We start from the raw sequence: 17,023 nt of genomic DNA, 5'->3' as shown, positions 1-17,023 counted from the left end.
TTATGTAAACAAAAACTTTTAATTTGGATGCGATTCATCGCAATTAATCATTTGACAGCACTAATACATATATAACGAAAACATTGCAGACAAAGGAATTAATTTGTTCAAGAAAACACTATTTATTGTACGATACATAGTTTAAATAAGTGTCAAAAGATTTTCAAAAAAGACATTATAATACAACACTGATAAAAAGATTTACGCAAAAGACAGGTCGAACTGACAGCAGTCTGAAATACAAGCTGGAGATGCAATATTAAATGCAAACCATGCCTTTTAAGGATTTATGGCATTTGTGTGTAATAAGGATTATATCGCAGACCCCAATAAAAGTACAGTAGTTGATTGGTAAATATAGTCAAATGTAGTGTTAAAACAGCATGGAAGAAACACAAACTGTTTTTTGTAGAGGGAAATGGAATAGAACAGCGACTTAAAGTAACTAAACCGATTATTACAGAAAATCATTAAATATAACAAACTATCAGTCTCAAATTTCCACATACACAAAACTCAAACTTCTTCATGAATGTTATGATCGTTTTAAGCACAAATTGGAGCAGATTTCTCAAAAACTCATTTTTACTATGAAAACACAGTCACAAAAGATCTGAATTATCAAGATGCAACTGTATTACGACTGAACATTGTGCACTTAATCTATACTTCCCATTCAAGACAAGTATGTACAGAAAACAAGAGAAGGGAACGCACTGGAGCTGCAATATAAAATGACATGGCACAACACAGATTTAAAACAACTCGGGTTAAGTAAGACATTGGAAAGCTGTTAACTGAGGGAAAGCTGGTTTGGAGAGTTTCACTAAGATACAGAATATAACCACTCTCTCCCTCTGTAAAAATAATAATAATAATAATAATAATAATAATAATGGATCAGTGGTCTGGGGAAGAAAAAAAAAAAAAAGGTATATTATCTACATTTAAAGTAATAGGTTTGTGATATCATGAGACGGAGAAGCAGGTTCTGAATCCAGCAGGCCAATAATCACATTCCAAACATGATCCTGCAGGGAGAAATAAAACAATGCATTATTTCAAGATGATTATCCAAAGCAGGGCTCCAGACTGCGACCATTTTATGAGATCTAATGAAAAGCATTCAAATTCTGCACAGAAATCGCTGTTATAAACAGATCAAACGGCGCTGACATAAACCAGAAACGTTAACTATAATCATGGTTTTGTAGCAGAAATAGTTGAATGTTTTTACATTCATTTCAGGGTTTGTACAACCTTTTGACTTTACTTTCAAGCTTTTTACACAAATGTTTCCAGCACTTTAAAGCTCCAAAATGATCCAATTTGAATGTTATTTTTAATGAGACGACCAAAATATACTGTGGGGAACAAACACTTGTGTAAAAAAAAAAAAAAAAAAAAAAAAAACATCAAATCACCATTATACCCTGTAGATGGCAGCAGAGGCGCACTTATTGGCTTATTAGTCATTCATTTACAGTTTTTTTCTATACATTTTGAAATTATAAAATCATTATTCTAAAATATCAAATCATCAAAAAATCAGATTTTGTCAGAGTTTTGCTCTTTTTTGTGTTTGAAGTAAGAAAAGTTAAAGTAATTTGTGCTCATAAATGTGCAGTGCGCTCATAATCACTGAAGTTGCTGGTCAGTTCCATAAGACTATAGAAGTATAATGGTACAAGTACATTATAAACCTTTTCATTACATTAAAATTTGATTTTGCACATTACTGTAGTTAATAAAATAAATTTTGTAAGCCTCGCAACTCTAGCTTAGTGCTTTACTGTCAAATGTGTATAAACAAGAAATGAACATGTAATATTTTTAGTAACTGCACTCATTAATGCAAAATGATAGTCATTTTATCATATTTATCATATCCATCTGAAATTACAAGAATAATGCACATTGTCATTTCTATGAGTTAAGTCTATTTATTATCAAAGCATTTGTCAGTAATACAGCCTAAATGGGCAAAATGTGTGAATGAATGCATTGCAGGCTGGATTAAGGTGTGGCCCTAAATTCTCTGCTTGTGCTCCTAAACACTTTGAATCAGGGGCTACAGTGCTCCTAGTCAAACAAGTTAGTCTGGAGCCCTGCAATGCACTAAATATATTGGATATCATCATATTTAGATCAAAAAGGACTTACCTTTGCTGTGTTTTATCTTGAACCAATACTTCTATCCTCGAAAATAGTGATCTCCACCTTTGAAAACTCAAGTTAAGGAAATGAAGTGCCATAAGAATCTGAAAGGTGTTGTTTTTTTACAAAAAGTTTTTTTTTTTCAAGATTTCTGAAATGTTTTTTAAAAGTCTCTTATGCTCACCAAGGCTGAATTAATAACGTTCAAAAACACAGTAAAAACAGTAATATTGTGAAATTTAATCACAATTAAATAAAATGTTTTCTATTTTGATATATATCTTAAAATAATAATTTATTCCTGTATAAAGGCAAAGCTGAAAAGCAGCATTCCTCCAGGCTTCAGAGTCACATGATCCTTCAGAAATCATTCTAATATACTGATTCGCTGCTCAAGAAACATTTATTAATAATTAGAATTGAGCTGCTTAATATGATGCTTCCACATTTAAAAGAGCAGCACTTATTTGAAAATACTTTCTTTAAAAAATAAATAAATAAAAAACAATCTTACTGACCCCACACTTTTGAACGGACGTGTTTGTTTCTAAGAATGTTAAAAGTAGCAATTCTGACAGTTCAGAAATCTCTTGTTTCATCAGGGGACAGAAAGAGCCGCATGATGTAGGAAGGATACAACCCTGAGGCCCCTCTCTATGGGGTCAGTCAGGAGAAGCCCAAGAGGAGCGTAGATCTTCTCATTCTGCTCCTGGATGTACTTGGCGATCTTTTTCAGCACCTGAATGAATTCAACACACCAGTGAAATCCACATGGACTATGTGATGTTGGTGATATCTAGTGCCGGTCACTTGGTCAACTCACTTTCTCATAGTGCGTCTCCATGCAGAGGAAGATTGTGTACGCAGTGAGACAGGCCAGACAGCCCTCCAGATATGACCTGCCGCCCAACTTCTCCGCCTCTGCATAGAGATTATTCAGGGTCTGTATGGTCTCCTCAAACTGCTGCTTGTCAATCTGTACCAACAAAACAATGATCAGTGTCCAGACAGAATCCATTTGCCAAAGCTTTAGATATATTTAAAAAACAGATCAGTGGTAAAAGGTTCCTTTGTGTCTGCTCTGGATCTCCACACACCCTGCTCTCCAGCTCTGCCGGGAACTTGGTCTGGAACTTGCAGATGGTTCCAGAGGTGTAGTCTCTCTGAACGAAAACCTTGGAGGCGACGGCTGCTTGCCGCAGATCCTGCAAGCTGTGCGTCTGGAGAGAAAACCAGAGTCTGGGTTATTAAAAACCAATACTTCTGTCCTCAAAAACAGCGAGCTCCATCTTTAAAAACTCAGGTGAAGGAAATTAAGTGCCTTAAAACAAAGTGTTTTTTTTTTCATGCGATACAGACTTACAAGTTGACACTCACCTACAAGATAATCTATGAAATATTCAGTTTTATAACTCAGCCAATAACTGATAACTAAACTGTTTTTCCATGTCAAAATAATATGGAACGCATTATATTTTTAACATTAAAAAAACAGCAAAACATATTTATCTACAATATACACTACAGTTGAAAGGTATTTCAATGCTTTTGAACTAAGTCTCTAATTTTTAATATATTATTAATAATACATTACAGTGAAATACTATAACAATTTAAAATAACTCGTTTCTATATGAATGCTTTTTAATTTATTCCCGTCATGTCAAAGCTGATTTCCAGCATCATTACTCCAGTCTTGTGTCACATGATCCTTCAGAAATCATTCTGATATGCTGATTTGCTGCTCAGATAACTTTCTTTTTTAATTATCATTACAGTTGGTTATTAAAAACACAGGAACTCGTCCCCATACACACACAACGGCCTTGTAGCATCATAAAACGACTGAAATCTTATGACAACATGAAGCTCGTTTTAAACGTGACAGCTGGTTTCAGATTTATATGAGTACACTGACGGTTAAAGTAGGATCTAAGTGTTAAAGTTACTCATCGACGTCGATATTTATCTTTGAAGACCACTGCACTGGAGAAACGCTAACGTGTCAAATAGTAACGGTCTTACAAGTACACGTACATATTATTCAGGTAGTTGGAGAGCGAAACATTGATTATATCGCATTATTTCAGACATCCACTTTTGTCAGTGAACAAGAAGGAACGTGTAATTAAATTTAGTTTTTATTCACGTACCTCCGCCATAGTGGCTGCTGCTCCTCTTCCTGTTATTCCACCTCCTGTCCTCCACAAAACACAGTCCGGGAGGAACCTCTGCCTTTATTCATCAGTTCCGCTGCTACACCACATCAAATTCTTCTTCTATTATGGCAAAAAGTTTTAGTATTATAAGATTTGAAAATCAAACAGCAGCAAAAAAAAAAAAAAAAAAAAAAAAAAAGATTTTATATATATATATATATATATATATATATATATATATATATATATATATATATATATATATATATATATATATATATATGCAGTTTCTAAAGGGATTTAGTTGTTTTGCATGTAATTTAAATGTAAAACAGACATGATCTCACTACATACTTACCTTAGTAGTGATATATTCGTTTGCCAGCATTTAGAAAACAGCATCAAAACATTTCGGAGAGGAGGACATTGTGTTCCCACGTCAGAAAAGGACAGCCCGTCCAGCTCACTAAGAGTGAACATTTATTTATTTATTTAGAGTGAACAAGAGTGATGTTTATTCAGGTTTATCACTGAAGCATTTGTGATACTGAGCGAAACCTAAAGGAGAAAAGGTTAAAGCCTAAAACAGTCCTCGCTCCTTGTCTCCATCTGTGTTTTTGAAATCATACTTGGATGACTTACACAGGGTGACATACAACAGAGAAAAGTCTTCTTGATTGAGAACGCAAGGAATCACTCTTATTTTACAGCAGTGGTTCGGTCAGCCTTACATGACAAATGATACATCAGTGAGATCATTCATTCCTTAAGTTTTCACCATCACTCAGTTCCTTAGACGGCACTGGATAGACTCAGTATAGGCATAAAATAAGCTTGTGGTCCACCTTGACAGGCTGTGAGATCTGTATTTGTCAGATCAACAATATTTAGTAAAAAAAGAAAATATCATGTTGTGCAATGATGTTTTAATTTTATAACTATTCTGAGTGTATAAAGTTTGCTGTAAGTGCACTTCATCTGCAGTTTAACAGGCAAGAGCGTTTGTTTAAAAGGTTGTTTGAGTCACACATCAGCGTTTTGATCAGTTTCAAATGAGGAAACTCCAGCACTGTGATTTAGACCAGAACTGAGAAGAACTTGTAATCATTCTTATATGTGAAACAATGTTTTGTTTTGTTTTGTTTTCTTCTCATTAATCCATGCTCCTCTAGTGTTGTTGCAGTTTATTAATCAGTTCTTAAATGTTCTTTTTATTTCATTACATTTATGCATCAATTTAATCTGGACAAATGTTATTTTAGTATCATTTATATACTGTTAATTTTTGTGAAAAACATTTTTAATTTTATTTTTGGGTTTTGTTAATTTTTTTTGTTTATGTTTTATTTTAGTTTAAGTTTTAGTAAGTTTGTGTTGCTGAGATATATATATATATATATATATATATATATATATATATATATATATATATATATATATATATATATATATTTAAATATGTCTATATAATTTTTTAAAGTTTTTATTTTAGTACTTCAATGAAAAATAAGTATAATAAAATAAGTTTTTAGATTTTATTTTAGTTAATATTTATCAAGTTATGTTTAATGATTATTCAAGTAATGTAATTTTTTTTTTTTTTATATATTTTAGTTTTAGTTAATAATAACACCGATCTGGGTGAAATTATTTTAGTTAATATTTACCTTTTAATTAAAATATTAAGAATTCATTAGGATGCAATTTAAAATATTAATTCAGCCAAATTAAAATAATAGTATTTATTTAATTTTTTTTGCAGATTTTTTTTTTTTATATATACAAAAATAATGAACTGTTGGAGCTGTGAAGTGATATGGTGTTTGACATGCTTTACTGTATTGGGGAACTATCGGTTTTACAATTGAATTTATTGACTATATCATTCTATGAAGAAAGTGACCAAAACTATTATAAAATAACCAAAAACACAACTCAGTCCTCAATCATTTCCTACAACGGATTCTTTACAGTGTTCCGCAACTTTATTTATATTTCACCAATGCAATATCATGGGAACAGAAAATATGTTTAACCAATAGGACTGCTGTATAAAATATCAGGAAAATATCTGATTCCAGCCAAGTCATGAGTGGAGACATTCATAAATCTTTGAATGACCCTCATTTATTCATCCAGTCCTCTTAGATTCTTACAACACACTGGAGGGATACTTGGTCTGCTACCGCCAAAGATCTTCTCGTGTGGAGAAATGACGGGTAAACGCATCATGATGACATCAATTTTGGTGTAATTCAAATATCTTAAGTGATGACGAGTTTGGCATCCCATGATGGCATGTCTTTTTCAATTCAACTGTCACTTCATTATGAACATTGTGAAATAATTGTGAGGTTAGGAAAGCCAGTACACAGCTGCAGTAGTGTGAGAGAGGAAATGCCCACATTGGTGTTTGTAATGGTTGAAGTTATATTTGGCTAGAAGCTGCTCTCAAATCAGTGTGAAAAGCAAATGAGACGCAACGCAGGGCATCTCGCAAGCATCTGCATCCCAGTCCAAGAAACCCAGCCAAAAGTCGCAGATGCTTAATTCTGAATTCTAAATAATGAGTCTTTGTAGCAGAAGAGCCATCCGGCTTGCATTGATCGACTTGACAAACACTGTTATAAATCAGGCTGTGGAACTTTTATAGAATTAGATCAGACATTTTACAGATGCACCACTGACACAGTCCATGTACAGCCATTTTCACTTACATTTTATGACTCTGTTACACAAGAGCTTTTCAACCCGAAGCCTCTTTAACAAATGCAGCGTCTCAGAGGCCAGTTTTGCCATTTCTACCAAGATGGTTTCATCAAAAATGTTCCCCCAAAAATAAAAGTTCACTCACCGTCAGGTCATTCAAGATGTAGATGGCTTTGCTTCTTCATCAGAACGGATTTGGAGAAATTTGGCATTACATCACTTGCTCACCAATGGATCCTCTGCAGTGAACACACACACACACACACACACACAAAAACTATTCATGGTATGTTTTGAGTGTGACACACCGACCCTTTATGTTTTATCTATTTATTTATTTGAAGAATAGCTCAGGTCACTCATGAACTAGTTTTTATTTTGTTAAAAAATAAACATAATTTTACAACAAATACATTTTATTGCAATATATTATTGGTAATAGCCTACACTATAATTGTGGATGCATAAATCACCCTCTTAACATCAATGTCAAATATAAAGAACATAATATCTTTCTAGTGATGCCTAATTCGCGAATAAATCGTTCTTTTGAATCGGATCTTATTAATTTACACGTGGCCACGCATCTTTATATTATCTAAAGATTCGGTCGATTAGTAGGCACAAGGGGTTAATGAAATATGTTAGTCCCTTTGCATGAAGGAAAAAAAAAAAATAGTCAAGCAGATTGAGCAATCTTCGCGTTATGCCGAGCCGGATGAATTACTATTGGTTGTTTCACCTTTCAAGCGCTCACTTACTCCAGCGCTGAGCAACCGAACGGCAGCGCGCGACACTCTCTCATATCAGGACCGTGGAGAACGAGGACGCCGAAGAACCCAGTTAGTGCAGTACTAATGCAAAGACGTACTTCTGAGGTCTCCATAGTACAACGCAGGTGGATATAACTGTTATCTTTTCTCCTCGTGCCATGAAGAACCTTCTCCCCAAGCTGTGGATCTTCATCGCTCCAGTTGTCTTCCTCTCTTCCCTCAACGCCACCGAGTATGAGTACCCTTGGGTGCCAAATAACGGCAAAAACCTACAGTGCATGGACATTCCCGAGGACCTGAGGTTGTGTTTTAATGTAGGCTACCAACAGATGCTGCTTCCCAATTTGCTGGATCATGAAACCATAGCTGAGGTGAAGCAGCAAGCGGTCAGCTGGGTTCCTCTGGTGCACAAAGCCTGTCATCCCGGCACGCAAGTGTTCCTCTGCTCGCTCTTCGCCCCCGTGTGCCTCGACACACCCATATATCCGTGCCGCTGGCTGTGCGAGGCTGTCCGGGATAGTTGTACCCCTATAATGCAGGCGTTTGGGTTCCCTTGGCCTGAAATGCTCAACTGTGACAAGTTTCCCCTGAGCGACGTGTGTCTTTCTATGAACACCACCAGCAGCGACGATGCGGATAAATCTCCAGGTGTGTAGCCTATTATAGCTGTATATAATTTGACTGAATTTCCCATTGTTATTATTTTAATCTTATTTTTTTTCTTAAAATATATATATATATATTGCCGACAAATATAAATTGTGATAATCTCTAGTTTATCTAAAATATAATATAGTTTTTATGTGGTGTCTTCACAGCTCTCATACGTTTCTGTTTACTATTTTACTGATTTGTTAACATTTTGTTACTGTTACTTAAAAATGTAAAAACATATAAGAATCAATAGGTGTAAGTTTTGACTTGTAGTTTATTATGGTTGGATAAGGCTAATTGTTTAAGATAAGTTAATGATGCATTACAAATAAACAAACGTTAATAACATGTATTTAGTTCTTAATTAACATGACATTGTTAAAATATATATATATATTTTTTAATTCATGCCATAGTCATAACCTGCAGTGATACATTTGTTGCATCTTCTCACCATTTTGAATTTGAAATGTAAAAAATCAAGTTGAAAAAACAGGAAATTATTGAGAGGATAAATGAATAGAAAAAATGCTGTTTGATGAACAACAAACTAAACACACATAAATAAAGAATCAAAATAATACATTGATGATTATGGTGATGATGAATATTATTATTAAATGTTCTACAGTGTTTGGTTTCAAAGTAATTAAACATTTACAGATCCATTTATAATCTTACAATTGCTTACATTTCAAGTTGATAAGCAAGCATTATTGAATACACATGTCAGGAAATTTGGATCAAATTTTTTTGTTTTCTTTTTTGAAGGTGTACCTTCTGTGTGTCCGCCATGTGACAATGAGATGAACACAGATGGAATTCTGGAACACATGTGTGCCAGTGAATTCGGTAAAGAATTTTTAATGGAATATTGTTGTATCAGTATTTAAAAAAATCACCCTAAACAAAAGTTCAGTTCAGATTGCATCCAAGTTGTTAGTTTAAATATGTAGTCTATTTATTTAAAAAGATTAAATTCAAGATAAAGAAAACATAACTATAAGTTCAATTAGTGAGATCTTCCAGTTCCAATTTATTGTGTATATTATATTTTGTCTTCATACCAACAAAACAGAAAGGATAAACTGGCTATATTTTTTCCTGACTGCTATCAACATGCTGATCTCATGGTACAAAGTTGAAACTGACTACAAAGTCAAACCCTACTGAGTTCAGAACCATTTTGAAAATGAGTTCTTATATAGACTATTATGGAAATTTGCCTAAAACATATTGAAATGCACCTCAGATGTGAAGGGCTTTGGCACAGATCTTTTACGAACAAATCAAGCACTGAAAAACATTTCTTGTTCCAAACACTTTTCGCATACTGCTACTAACGCAAGTGATTTCAGAACGCTTCATTGGCCAGAGCTTAATTACTTCAAGAGAACAAAATACGATCGGCTGATTCCTGTCATTGTGATTCTGCTCAGGTCCAGGTTTTTAGCCCACACATTTGTTTCCAATAATATTGTTGCTTGAAAAAAATATTTCTAATATTACTGTCTGGATTTCCACTCCTTAAATCTGTTTCTCTCTTGAGACAGTAAGAATGTTGTAGTGCTGCTTAAACATAACAACATGTGTGACCACAGTACAGATAAACACTGACTATTGTGCGTCCAGTATTGTTTACAACTGAATAGGTCCTTTTTGCTGTTGTTGTTCCATTCCCATTGTTTTGTTTTTAAATGCAACTCAACGTGGTCAAACCTTTCTTCTCCTTGTATATTTAAATTATTTATTTATTTATTTATTCTTTGTAGAACAACATACTAATAATAGTATAATAGTTGATTATTAGATTTCGACAGCGAATGGAGATATTTGGATTTATAAAAATAAGAGCTACTTGAAAATGCTGTTTCTAAGAACCAGGGATGTGGTCAGAATCCAGAAGTTCTTTTTTTAAGGGTCTGAGATGTTGTCAAAGACCAGAAGTTTGCCCCTGGCAAGAATTTCATGGGACCTTTTATTTTTTATGGCAAGCTATCAAGCACCAACCCAACAAAGGCTTTTTCTAGTCATTATAGGATGACTGTCTATGTGTAACACTGTAAAACATGGAAATCAAAATATGGATTTTTTTTTTTTTTTTTTTTTACCTTAAACGGGTTGATATTTCTACCTAATCTGAGCTTAAAAAATTACTTTTGTTGTTGTAACCCAATTTAGTCATGTTGATTCAGCCATAATAAAACTATACTTAACTATATTATATACTTTTCAACATAAAACCTAAATGTGACCATAAGAAAGACCTTTCAGTTTACCTGAAATTTTATAAAGTTTGCTTATGTTAATGTTTTTAGCGAAAATGCTTATAATTAAAATTAGATGCTTGATTTATGTTGAAGGTATAAATGCAGCACACGAATAACATAAGAAAAGATATCGGTGGAAAACCCACTGTAGTTTGTAATCTGTCTTTTTTTACCACTTTCCATCCATTGCACTAGTGCAAGATGTTTTCTGAAAATAAAGCTTCAGGGAACAAGAAAATTTTGCAGCTCAGTGGATTATGTCCTAGAGTTTAAAAGCTAGTACTTAATGTGTTTGATAGTTGTTCTGTGTTGTTAGTAATGCTAAACATCGTTATCCACAATACACATGGGCAATAACCAATTTAAAATGCATAAATTCTTTCATAATGCAGTGCTTGAATAGCCAGTGATTTGAGGGGTGCCTCAGGGATCGGTAAAAAGACCTTTTTTGTTTAACCTTATTAATAGAGTACGTTTAGAAGAAAGTGTGCAGTCTCTTTATTGATCTTGGTTGGATTTAGAATTTGATTCGTACCCAAGAATCGTATCCTCACACACCCTGGAAGATATTGCGATTCAACACATTGCACCATCCAGCTTTGCATAATTAGTACAGAATAGCATCTGAAAGACATAAACTAGAATGAGTTCTTGGCTAAAATGTGACAACAGATAATGAAAAACAGCGAAGGGTTCAGCCTCTCCATGGCAAAGAAATACAACATTGACCTTAAGCAAAAATACTTAAAATATTAGCATTTTCTGTCAGTACTTGAAGGATTTTATATATATATATATATATAAGTTTTCACCTTCAAATACCTGTTTTAGACATTACATAACTCTTTTAGATATTTATTTAAGACTTCATAGGTGTGCAAAGAAATTGTCTCACTTAAACTTTCATGAACATTAATGACTTCTCAACCTACATTTTCTTTTTGTAGCAATCAAGACGAAGATTAAGGAAGTCAAAACAGACAACTTAGATCGAAAAGTCATTCTGCAAAAAAAGAGGAAGCCGGTGAAGCTTGGAACTCTGAAAAAGCAGGACCTAAAGAAGCTTGTTCTTTACCTGAAAAACGGAGCAGGCTGTCCATGCCAACAACTGGAAAACCTAGGGAGCAACTATTTAATCATGGGCCGGAGTGTGGGGAAACAGTATATATTGACAAGCATTCATAAGTGGGACAAATCTAGCACAGAATTAAAGAAGGCCATTAAAAAACTTAAAAGCCACAAATGTTCAACTTTTGAGACCATGTTCAAGTGATTTTTGATCAACTGGTTACTAATCTTTGTGAACTTCCCATTATAACATATTACATTTTGCATTACAGTACAGTATATAAAGGAACCACAGATGCCACAATCCAACTTAGTTTGTTTGCCTGAATACATACAAACAAGTGCCATTTAGTTCAAATTTTAAAATGTTGTTGAACATTTCTAACCAATCCAAGTACAAAACAGTTATTCACAGTTATTTGCATTCCATTATGCTTCAAGTCAGTTGAGTGAGTTCTGCTTTTGCAAACGCTGCCTTTTGATATATATTGATGTTTTCATGGTAGAATAATATCTACATCCATGCAATCTGTTAATAATGTTTATGTTTTATAATATTCGTCACAGCTATCAGGTATTCAGTAAAATGCATAACATCTTACACAACAAAGTTTTTTTTTAACAGTTTCTTGTTGCATAGGATGCAAATCATAATTAATCATGCAGTGGAAGGTGTCCTATAGCATGCCTGAGGACTTGCACAATGCACTGTAATCATTCAACATTAAAACAGAAAATATTTTTAATATATTTGACTGCACTCTTTATTTCATACTGTGTATTAGTGAGTGATTTAAGAAAAAAAGACAAGTAGCAGTTGTGACCTGCCAAGCAGTCCAGCTTTAACAATCACATGCTGTGAAATCACTGCAAAATAATCACTATGAATCAGATCAGATTAGAGAAATTTCAGACTCTGCATGTTCCCTGAATAAGCAAACAGCCAGACAAAGTGTTGATCTTGTATAGACAGATCAGAGATGTTTGTTTTGGATTGAGGAAATGATTTGGGCATATTTCTCTCCCAGCTTTCCTGATGAAAGGCAGTTTGAGTTTTCTCTCTCTCTCTCTTTTATTATTTTTTGAGGAGAGATAAAATAAAATATTTTGGGTCAAAACCAAAAGATTATTTGATAAATTATAATTTATAGTAAATGATCCACTTCTGCTTGCACATTCTGGAAAGAAACTCAGATCTAATCAGTTACTCCCAATTATTTACTTAAGAGAAAAAAAAGAAAAAGTGGATTTTTTATTTTTATAAAACATACTATTTTATCTCCAACTTTTGACAGTATATGTGCTTTGATGTGATCTATGCTAATGTACTTCAAAACATTGAAAACTTCGATGTTTAAAATTTATGTATTTCTCTTTATTCAGGAAAATGTGAAAAATATATATGTGTCTTATTGTGTTATACAGATTTTTTTGTAATATAATGTTCTTTTGTGAGTGAGAATGTCTCTGATGACTAGCATGCCTCCAACTAGCAAGTAGCAAATCATGGTTAATGGCTGTGATGCAACCACGGTTATTCAAACAAGCTTTGTGAAATACATCAACTCAAGAAAAGCAAACTGCAAGGTTTTGGACTGAGGGCATTCTCCTGAGAAAACATCTGTGTTGTAATGCCCGCCAATCAGTAATCACCTTGATACAGTTTAAGTACCCTTATTTGTGGCTGATGAGCTGTGAAAGAGTAAGATCTGTTATTGACTATCATGCTCCAACAGGCCAGGCCTTCAAATGACCTGCATACTGCTCCTGAAAAGTCTCAAAACGCTCACTTTCATCAATCTGGATTTAGGTGGAACAAATTTCAGTTTTCATGATTTCAGTAAAGGACTGCATATGTTATCAGAGTCATGCAAGAGTCTGAGAGATTTAACGTCAGCACATCAGAACAGTTGAAAGATGTTGAGCAGATAGCTCCGCAGTGATGCCATAGTGTGTGAATGTGTGTGTGAGATATTGCCGTTGGCACTACACCTGTTTACATTCCCAGTGTCATAAAGTGTGCAACAGTGATAGCATCAGATTCAGATAGTGCTGGTGTTGACGATATGCCTTTGCAAATGAATCTGCCATGAAATCATTCTAGTCTGAACACACAGGTGCTGCTTTTAAAGAGCATAACATGGCCATGTTTATGTGTCGAGGTGGGTGGCCATGTAAAGCTTGTTTATTTCACAATGTACATTCTTATAATATGGAAAAAAAAACCATCATAAAAATATATGTTTAAAATGATGAATATGATAGCCTAGTTGCACCGCATTTGAAAATAATAATAATAATAATAATGCTTTGGTAAAGCATAATTATGGCATAAAAAGCCATAATTAGGATATAAAAAATAATGAGATACTTCATAATTATGAGATAAAAGGTTTAAAGTATGAGATACTAAGTCATAAATCTGATGAAAATTTCTATATTTTACCTCATAATTTGACTGCATCATAATATAAAATGATATATATATATATATATATATATATATATATATATATATATATATATATATTGTATTAATAATAATAAAAATAATAAATGCAATGTCCAATCAAACTCTTTTCTGTCAAATTATGCAAAAAAAGGTGCATTTAAGAGGTCCATTATAAAATGCAAGCTTTGAAACTGGCCTTAGCAAAACAGGGTTTAACACAAAATGTCATTTCCACCAGCATCATTTGCTTCACAGAATGCTTCTAATACAATACATCAATTCAAATGTGGTGGAAATTTTCATGACTGTCAGAAAAGAAAAAAGAAAAGAAAGAAATTTACTTGTGACGTATGTGTATACACTTGGATATTGTTAAAAGACAAATTAATACCAAAAATATGAGCTTTTGAACCCTGTCCCATAGGTTTCTAAGTGCATTTTTGAGTGATTTTACAAACCGAGGGACGAGTTGAAATTGTCTGTGGTAAACGCCAACATGCCACAGATGTTGTCCATAGAGCTTAACTTGTACTGAACCCAGAGCATTCCTTTAAGACTGTTTAGTTTCTTTTGAAGACCCCCCAACCTTTTGTTTTGACATCCTTTCAGGGTGATTCAAGCTGAAATTAAACCATCTGCAGCGAACACGTTTTTCGAAATAAATCCATACATGGCAAATGGCAAAAACCCCGAGTGCGTGTAACCCCCAGGAGAAGCCGACCGTTCCCAGCTCGTGCAAAAGTGTAGTGATGGTTTATCCAGGTTAAGCAAATAGCTGTGTTTTGTGCTCTGGGATGACATTGCCTGCCAGACTCTATGGGATGATCATTAGAAGCAGCTGTTGGCTTTTCTGCTGCATATTTCCCAGCATCATTGAATGAAAAAGACTTGCGTTTTTGTCTCCAGCCTTGAGGGGAAGAAAGCCTATTAAAAGCCATAAATAATATGATGCTCTCACAGGATAGCATCTGAGGTAAGATGTGCTCTGTGGTAAACATACTTCCCCCTGGGGTTTGGACTGACGTTCTCACACATGCCAACTGCGAATCCTGCCAGATGGGATGCGTAGACTCTGAATATGGTGCCGTCACTGTTCCTAATTCAATGATGAGGGTTTTGTCTGCCAGTCTTATTCAGAGTGCATTTTACACATTTATATTAGCACAAAATTATTGCAACTGAAGTCCATTTGCACAATCCTTTTAGATTATGCCTAAACAGTTTGTTCAACATCTCACAGTCACATCTCTCGACTCTTTTGGGTGGAAGTGATGGAATGCTGTCTGGTAAAGTACTTCTCAAAACTTTGGGTCCAAGAAATGTCCTTTGTTATCAAAGTGAATGACACAAGAATGATGTATTTCGATATTTGCAAGAACATGATGTATTGATATCTGGTACCTTAAAGGGATAATTCACCCAAAAATAAAAATTCTGTCATTACTCAACCCTCAAGTTGTACCGATTCCGAACCCGTGTGACATACATCCTTCTTCTGGGAAAAACAAAAGGAGAAGTTTAGCAGAATGTAAACCAAAATTTAAGTTGTAACATAAGTCTCAAAATCCAAATATGGTTGTATTATTGTTCTGGTGCAGCTTCACACAATCAACAAGGTGCATGGGGGAAAAAAATTAATTATATTGATACAGTACCAGCGACACTTGTGATGTTAAGAATATAATTAAAAAGGGGATTTTATTTTTATATTTATTTTGTTTCGCACACAGGCCTTCATCAGGGCTAAAAGATTGCAGGTGTACATGATGTAGGTTCCTTTAAATGCAAACAAGGACAAAATTCTAACTTGCAAACAACCAATGAAAATGCCGGATAATATATCATCCACCAATCACAAAATTCATCAAACAAATAGCCACATGGACATGGAATGTTATCAAAATGTAAAGAAAAAAGTTACAATGAAAAGTGGCTTTCATTTGCAGAACAAAAGGTACAAGCTAGACGCTGTGAAGATTGTCTAAACCCAAACAAATGTAGGAGAACATCATCAGGTCAGGTCTTATATATTGTACATATGCACCAAAACAATCCCTCCTGGAAATTTTAAATGTGGTAACTGTATTAATTGTCAATATACCAAAAATATAAAGTGTTTTGTACACCCTATTTTTAAAACAGATATACACATTAAAAGTTTTATTACATGCAATACTAAAAATGTCATGTATATAATACAATGTCCTTGCAAAAAAAAGTTTATGTTGGAGAAACATCTCTGTTTAAGGGATCGTATTACTGAACAGAGGAGTTCAATAAAAATAGGTGACACAACTAAACCAGTAGCAAAACACTTGTTTTGTAATAATTTTGTGTCTTCCTTTCTATTTTTGAAATTGAAATATCATTGAAATAATGCTTTCTTGTTTTTTTTCTTATCAGTTATGTACATTGTTTTTTTTTTTTTTTTTTTTTTTTTTACATCATATGTTGTTTAATTAATGTTTACTGCATCATTTTATTGTAACGTGTGTTACCATGATGGAGTTTTGTATTTGTGTGCATGACACTGTGCACCTTCTATACATTAGTATTTACTTCAGCTTGTGGAAAATCTACTTGTGATGAACTTTTATTCATAATGTGTCCTTTTCTTTACCTCCTGTGTTTTTATGGTGGTTGTTAGCATATTATAAAGGTAGAAAAACCCACACATTTTAACATTATTTTAGTAAATGAAACCTATGTTTTTTTCCCCACTTGTTGTACATTTTACATTTTAGAACTTCACAGTCATGGTCACCATTCACTTTCAATATA

At 33.8% G+C, this 17,023-nt stretch overlaps 2 protein-coding genes across 2 annotated transcripts; one reads left to right on the top strand and one right to left on the bottom strand.

The window, feature by feature from the left end:
* Nucleotides 1–4,430, bottom strand: LOC109100149 (golgin subfamily A member 7-like). Its single transcript, XM_019113648.2, has 6 exons — nucleotides 4,311–4,430; nucleotides 3,255–3,377; nucleotides 2,981–3,133; nucleotides 2,795–2,896; nucleotides 2,164–2,220; nucleotides 1–1,031 (listed from the first exon to the last, which is right to left on the bottom strand). Exons 1-5 carry the CDS (start codon nucleotides 4,317–4,319, stop codon nucleotides 2,176–2,178), a joined length of 432 nt encoding a protein of 143 aa, XP_018969193.1. The 5' UTR covers nucleotides 4,320–4,430; the 3' UTR covers nucleotides 1–1,031; nucleotides 2,164–2,175.
* A 3,315-nt stretch (nucleotides 4,431–7,745) lies between these two features.
* Nucleotides 7,746–12,536, top strand: LOC109100145 (secreted frizzled-related protein 1-like). Its single transcript, XM_019113643.2, has 3 exons — nucleotides 7,746–8,446; nucleotides 9,224–9,304; nucleotides 11,670–12,536. The coding sequence occupies exons 1-3, from the start codon at nucleotides 7,957–7,959 to the stop codon at nucleotides 11,993–11,995; spliced, it is 897 nt and encodes a 298-aa protein (XP_018969188.1). The 5' UTR covers nucleotides 7,746–7,956; the 3' UTR covers nucleotides 11,996–12,536.
* Nucleotides 12,537–17,023: the final 4,487 nt, after the last annotated feature.

Source organism: Cyprinus carpio, chromosome A10 (genome assembly GCF_018340385.1).
Source record: "Cyprinus carpio isolate SPL01 chromosome A10, ASM1834038v1, whole genome shotgun sequence".
Lineage (NCBI taxonomy): Eukaryota > Metazoa > Chordata > Actinopteri > Cypriniformes > Cyprinidae > Cyprinus > Cyprinus carpio.
The sequence above is the reverse complement of the archived record's forward strand: the minus strand, read 5'-3'. Positions and strand labels throughout refer to the sequence as shown.

Excerpts from the sequence above, each read along its gene's own strand:
- LOC109100149 (XM_019113648.2), bottom strand. Across the intron at positions 2,897-2,980 it reads TGGAGACGCACTATGAGAAA|GTGCTGAAAAAGATCGCCAA; the intron begins GTGAGTTGACCA and ends GAATTCATTCAG. Across the intron at positions 2,221-2,794 it reads TAGAGAGGGGCCTCAGGGTT|GTGGAGATCACTATTTTCGA; the intron begins GTATCCTTCCTA and ends GAGTTTTCAAAG.
- LOC109100145 (XM_019113643.2), top strand. The coding sequence starts at position 7,957 with ATGAAGAACCTTCTCCCCAAGCTGTGGATCTTCATCGCTCCAGTTGTC. Across the intron at positions 8,447-9,223 it reads CGATGCGGATAAATCTCCAG|GTGTACCTTCTGTGTGTCCG; the intron begins GTGTGTAGCCTA and ends TCTTTTTTGAAG. Across the intron at positions 9,305-11,669 it reads CATGTGTGCCAGTGAATTCG|CAATCAAGACGAAGATTAAG; the intron begins GTAAAGAATTTT and ends TTCTTTTTGTAG.